We start from the raw sequence: 7,002 nt of genomic DNA, 5'->3' as shown, positions 1-7,002 counted from the left end.
ATGCATGAATATTAATAAATGATTGAATTCAATTGAATTGAATTGAATACACCATGTTTGATATGCAAAATATCAATCGTTAGTAAACAAGAGCATAAGGAATTTCAGCCACCTTTGTTTTCAATACAAACCACTCACCTGCGGTATGATAAAAAATTTTAGCAATAAGAAACTTTTTATGCATGAAAATCTCACCTCTCACTGAAAAATTGAAGAGTACGGTGAGGTGTTAAAATTGACACTTACATTGAAAATTTTTATTTTATCGCTAGGAAACTCATCTTCCTCGGTTCTGGGTTATTCTTTCACCTGATGTACGGGAGAAAAATTAAACGGAGCCCATTTTACATCCTGCCACTCAATTTCAGCATAATTTTATGGACGAAGCTTTCTGGTTTGTGACCAGCATTTGTGCGCTGATGGGTCGATATGTGTTTTGTCCTACCAAGAAAGATAAAATCTTTCCATCTTTTCTCTTCGGAAATGCTGCAGTTATCAGTGATGATGGTAAAATTGAAGCCACCGGTCGCCCATGGGTATTTGCGGTAAGATGTAGAACGCTCAAAAAAGGATATAACGTTACCATCGCAATGCATAGCCCAATCCTAGTTATAAAATTGTGATTGTAGCTTGGTTTTGACCATGAAATCTAGGACTACCAGTTTGTAAGGCCAAGCTGTGTGTGCCAGAATACAAATCGTGTCATTAAATGTTCAGATTGTTGAGACTGTTTTCGATCAAGTAGAGTGATAGAATGGCTAATGATGGGTGACATTGCGGAGGGAACTTGTTGTAGGTAGGAAATGTTTATTACTTTGTTTCCTTTTATTTTTGTTCTTATGGGATTGTCTTTGTATGAACGGTTTGGTCTGAATTCTTCCGAGGTGTTTTGCTATGGTTTGGCTATGGTTTGCTGAATGTGTTGTAATAAATGTGTTGCTGTGTATCTATATCTGCTTATAATAAGTTACGTATAGCAGATATGCTACATTCCAAAACTAAACATCCGTAACGAACTTATTACAAGTGATTTTTCATAATAAAGCATAATTAAACTGAGACACATACACAATTTCAGCAATTTTATGTAAAGAAAAATTCTCATTTACCTTATCGCAGAGTTTGCTTTCATTTTGGCAGCCAACACATCGTCAAGCCAATCTGTGCTACTACTGCTGCTGCAATGACTGCTGGTGGTATGTGGTTTTTGCACAGAAATATGGTTCCCATAAAATTGCACAATCTTGCACATCATCTACCACCAGAGTGCAAGCGCTAAGGTACATAAAACAAAGGGTAAGCCTCTTAACGTCGTACATTGAATTTAGCACTTTCCCATTATTAGTTATTCCATGAATAAACAATTGTTCAATGCACTGCCCGTTCAGATTCAACACAAGCACCGTTCTAACACGATGTTCAATCTGCTCATATCGACCAGTTCATAGTTGCTTTCATTGCACAATGTCGCTCTGTGAATATATTGAAACAAATCAAGGTTCACCGATGCAGTCAATATAGATTCCTGTTTGAGGGAAAAGCATTAAGTTGTTTATATTTGTCTGCAGAAATAGCCGTATGATTACAACAATTTTCCCGCTCAGAGCTATTCGATGAAAAGAGCAGGGTAGAATCTTAATAATATTGATCGCTTCTTATTTTTTTATCATAACAAGCTATATTGACCAGGTCACAAGGCTATGCAAAGGATCTTATTAAAAAGAGTGAACTTTTGCGGAACAAGTGGACTTTTGCGTGGAGTGGACTTTTGCGGAAACTTTTGCGGAACAAGAAAATATGTGTGATATGGTGATACACTCAACTTGTCTTTATCGGTATTATGATATTTTTTTCTATATACAACTCCCTGCAATTTGCTCTTATTAATCCTCTATCTTAGACCAGAGGTTCGATTTGGTCTACGCGTCATATGGTGTCTGACATGTACTACACCGGATATGTGTTATATTAGTATCTTCCAGGACAGTTCTTTAAACTGAGAATCGAAAAACCGTGTTAACATATCGATTAGGATACTCTTAAGCTATGCTGGTACTAATAATGGAAACCAAGTATAGCAATTTTCTTCATTTTCAAAACTGGTGTTTTAAACTTAGGTTATTAAAAAACGCAAATCAATCAAATCTCTATTGTCTTGACTTAGGCTCGATGCCCGTAGTATCTATGGCGAAAGTTTACTACTAACAATAAAACCCTACGCACAGTTCATTATCTTAAAGTAAAAAAACAAATTGCTATAACATTCCAGTATTATCTGTCAGGAAAACAATATTCTCAACAACAACAAACATATGTAGTATTTTAAAAACTGATGTTGCATATCTCCAAACGAACGCTAGTTTATGGATCGCAATGTAAACCTCAAATTTCCAATACATACTTATAGCAGTGATTGAATACAATTGTTCAAAAAGTTCTGAAATTTAAAATTGTTCAAGTATTAAAATTAAAGTTTGCAAAGGATTTGATTATTAATTCAATAGTGAAAATTTACAGAAATATTGAGTCTAAATATAAAATCATACTAAAATAGAACTTTTAACATCGTTATATTATATTTATTATTTATTATATCGACGTTATATCGTCGAAGCGTCATGAATCGTGGAGAAGATAAAATGTCACATATTCTTCTATTTATTCACTACTACCGTAGTCGATAAATTTGTTACATATATTACAGACTTACGTGTACAACATAATTGTACGAAAAGTAAACCAATTATATAATTTTCAACTTTTTATATTGTTTGTATCCACAACTCGCTTTTTCCAATGATTGAATCCTGAATCCAAAGAAGATATTTCTGCATAATTAATTCTTGAACTTGATGCCTGATTAGTTTCAGTGATGCCTGGGTTCACTCAAAACTGTGAATCTCTAGCGTAACTGAAAATAAGAGATGTGCTTTGACTTGAAATAATTGACTTGAAGTAACGAAACTAGGCCACGAAATATATTTGTTTTGGCTATTATCTTCTGTATCGCCATCGAAAAAAGTCTTTTTTGTTTTATTTCTCGTAAGAACGGCCTAGTTGGCCTAGTATCACTTGAATAATGCATATCTTTGGTTGAACTTATTGAATACATTGCTGTTATTAATCGGGCAATGTTGGCCCTCGATGATCGTAGAACGCAATGTGGCTCCTTTGACCCGTTCCTGCTGTGCCGCGCTTTCAGTGCCTTCAGCATCGCTTTTGAGCCAAGGAAATAGCCGAATGAGTTTACTGATCGTGTTTCTGTGCTAAATTCTATCCCACAGTGCACATTTTATATTCTATGTCAGTTTATCCATTGTAAAACACTGCTAAAATGGTTCGAAGAGGCATTACTGTCCATCGATCGATAAATACACATAACCGTAATCTTTTCCACCCTTGCCAACTGATCTCTTCAATAATAGTCATTTAGGAGGAAAGTTATTTGTATCATGAAAAAAAATCACGAATCATAAGACCTATAATTTGAACCTGTCATCACAACTGCGTAAATGGTCGAAGGATTTGAATAATGAAGAGAAATTTAATTAATGAAGAACGAACTCCAACAAAGAACAACGTCTATCTCTTTTTTGCACCTGGTGCCTTGCCGGTTTCTTTCCACTGTACCAAAGTATAAACAGGATTTCGTTCGTTGCGATTCATACGCCGAAGTGTGAAAGGTAAACCTGTTTTACGCTGTTTGTTTGGCTTGCATAGTCGCAGCTATCCTTTACGCCAAATCAACTGGTCTGCTGCATATATTTTCTCAACTCGGCAAAACGAGATCGTACAAACTATTTTATACTGCTAGTGCCCTGCACAGGTTCATTTTGTGTTGTTCGGTAACACATTTCCAACATCGGAATTTCATTTTTTCATTATATGGGGTAGCACAGTTCAAAGCACTCATCGAAGCGTAAACTTTTTTTTGTATCAGCTTCATTTGCGTTTAAATAATAAAGATACATGGGAGCAAGTGGAGCTGGGGCCTGTGAACAAGATATTGCACTCATTGGGTTGCATCGAAATTTATGAAAATTATCTTGTTTTATACTTTTGATTCGTTTTGTTTGGCTTTTTTGGGCTACTCTATTTCTGTCCTGCCGTTGCACTACATTTTGCGTTATTGCCATTTTTCATACCAATCGGAAAAAATGAATGCTGCACGGACGGAAATTCTGCCGATGCATGATGCATTGCAGTGTACTGGCACGCACGAATGCACGTCCGTAGTGACAGTGCAATTCAATGATACAACAGCGAAGCACAATGACCAAGCAAAAATGTTTGTCGGTGGCGGATCGATTGAAATGTGCTGAAAAACGGAAACTTAAATTTATTCATTGTCGCCGTTTATGATAATGAAAGGATACTGAAAAAATAAAATGTTATGCATTGAAGTACAATAGAGGTACTGCTGTGATTTAATGCCATGCCGTGGGTTTATGTTTATCAACGCACTAGTTTTGATTGTACGCGGTATTTTGTTATGAGGTGTGATAAGGGCGGTGAATTGCTCATGAACTTAAATTACTATATGATAGAATCCAAGATATAGTTCAACACAAATTATGTCCATACGTTTATATAAATAAAGTGCTTATGATTTATTTAACATTAAAAAGCGTTATAGTGACAATTGAATTGAATTACATTTTAAATATTGTACACTCTTAAGAAATTTTGCCGAATCTCGGTTAATTTTTGCCGAGATCTGCACATCTGAGATCTCGGCAAAGATCTCGGTTAAATTTCTGTTGCCGACATCTCGGTTAATGTCATTTTGTTTTGACGTTTACGTTTAACCGAGATATTCGGTTAGAGCAAATCGAGATTTCGGCTAAATATAAAAACATTTTATTTTTATTTTAGTGATTTTATTTGCGTATTTGCGTGATGGAAAGCGTTGGGACAGGCGCCGATTCAACCGCCGGATGGGGCACAGCGTTTGGATGTGGTACCGGTACAGGAAAATGAGCCGGACAAGGAGCGGGCACTGGTACAGGCACGGTTCTGTAAAGCGGGCACAGTGAAACAAGTCTGAGTGAACCCTTTTTAGATTTCATGTGATCGAGTGTTGATACTTACCTCGTGTAGGTGACCGGAAATGAATCCTGAAAGTCTGAACGGTCTGGCAAAGGTTGAACCAACCGGATTAGCTTCCACATCTGATCCTTAAATAGGGACTGCTCCGAGCGACGCTCTGAAGAGCACCGGTTGCGTGCGCTGATGGAGTTTCCTAGCCCCAACCCTGCTTCATACCTGTGCTCGATCGCACACTACTGATTCTCGTTTTTTTCACGCTGAGAGACTCATTTTCATTTTTTTTTACATTTTTTATTTTACATCACAACATCACTCCGAAAGGTTTTCGTTTCATTAGCACGAGATTAGCAGAATGGCGAATGACAGATAGAATACCGAGCCTCGGCTAATCCAAGTAGTAAAGCTGAATTCTCGGTTATTTTGACGGATTATCTCGGTGACAGCAGTGTTAACGTATGTGCTCGGCATTTGTGTTGCCGAGTTTCGGTTCAAATTTTTATTTAACTGATATTTCAGTTTTAAATGGTACTGATTTTCGGCTACTGGGTTTTTTCAACTGACATATCAGCAAGAATCGAAAGAGCCGACGGATTTCGGCAGTTTTTTTAACCGAGGTCGTGAAATATTTTTAAGTGTGTATGATATGATAGAAAACAAGATTTTAATTAGATTTGACTTTTGTGACCATTAACACAGGTAAAATTTCTTAAAGTAATGTATTATACTAAATCATTTTAAGGTTACCTAAACTTTATGCTGCATGTTATGCAGATTTTTTTTAAATAATAATTTGTGGTAATTAATGAAAACTTATAAAATAATGAAAATTGTGAGCTATTTTCTCAAGATGACAACGAACATAAAAGCTGCTGAAGCATTACATAAAATAACGAAAAATAATTCAGCAGCAAGTTATGCAGCATAGGATTTCGAAAGGTTTACATAACGTAATAAAATCATAAGGGCATCTATATCTGCATCATACAAAGCTCTAATCGTTCCGAGCAAAATTCTGTAAATGCATGTTTAACACTGTTTTAACAAAACTTTCACGACCAACAAAATAATCTGTTGAACCGGTTTGTTAAAGTAACACGATTAACTCTTCTCAAACGTATATGGAAACCATTTTTCTTAATTAGGCAGCATTAACACCTAACCAAACCACCTTTCCCGCTTTGCAATGTTTCAAAGATGTGCCAACAAGGGGTTACGTTTAAGTAGCGAACATGCAACGAACATGATGAAATTACTCAATTCCCTTTCAGTGCCGCATCCGGTAGGGTACTGCTGGAGTAAGGCAGAGGAATATCAGTGGGATAACTTACCCACCAGTTGAATGACTAAAGGTTTAAACTTCCAGACTGCTACCATTGGGTACAGTGAGAAAAGGCTTCTCGTTCAGCAACGTACAAATCTCCTGTACGCCGCACCGATTCAAACGGTTTTCATTGAAGCCGCCTGGGTCGAACCATACAGCGCTTATATTAGCGCCTGAGGTTTTCATAATAAATTATCATTATTGTTTTGAATGATTTATTACTTTTTAAATTTCCGTCATACTACGGGTATGGGTGATAGGAAGCACCTTTCGTTTCTTGAATCAGAAGCGATAAAATCTAAAGCAGTGATCATAGTAAGCAGGAAAGAAAAACTAAAGATTTTATAGTCATATGTTTCGCTTAAATAGTTGGTTTTTACATTCTAACTTAAAAGAAAATAAAGCCATACATACAATCGAGAAAAATGATAGAATAACGGCTTTAACTATTGAAAAATAAAACCGCTTTTCACATTGATCATTGTAATATTAAATTAACATAAATAAATGATTTTAGTCAAATAACTTTATTTATCTTCATACTACCTACAATAAATGATTTAAATGCAACTGAAAGGAGACAAGATCCCGTAGTAGTACGTAAAATGAATCACTTTTTATTTTCACAAGAT

At 36.0% G+C, this 7,002-nt stretch overlaps 1 protein-coding gene across 1 annotated transcript; it reads right to left on the bottom strand.

Annotated features, from left to right (window-relative positions):
- Window positions 1-4,842: 4,842 nt before the first annotated feature.
- On the bottom strand, window positions 4,843-5,265 carry LOC121602484 (myrosinase-binding protein 2-like). Its single transcript, XM_041931248.1, has 2 exons — window positions 5,092-5,265; window positions 4,843-5,016 (listed from the first exon to the last, which is right to left on the bottom strand). Exons 1-2 carry the CDS (start codon window positions 5,169-5,171, stop codon window positions 4,881-4,883), a joined length of 216 nt encoding a protein of 71 aa, XP_041787182.1. The 5' UTR covers window positions 5,172-5,265; the 3' UTR covers window positions 4,843-4,880.
- Window positions 5,266-7,002: the final 1,737 nt, after the last annotated feature.

The sequence above is a fragment of the Anopheles merus genome, unplaced genomic scaffold (genome assembly GCF_017562075.2).
Source record: "Anopheles merus strain MAF unplaced genomic scaffold, AmerM5.1 LNR4000467, whole genome shotgun sequence".
Taxonomy (NCBI): domain Eukaryota; kingdom Metazoa; phylum Arthropoda; class Insecta; order Diptera; family Culicidae; genus Anopheles; species Anopheles merus.
Note: the sequence above shows the minus strand (reverse complement) of the source record. Positions and strands in the feature narration are given on the sequence as shown.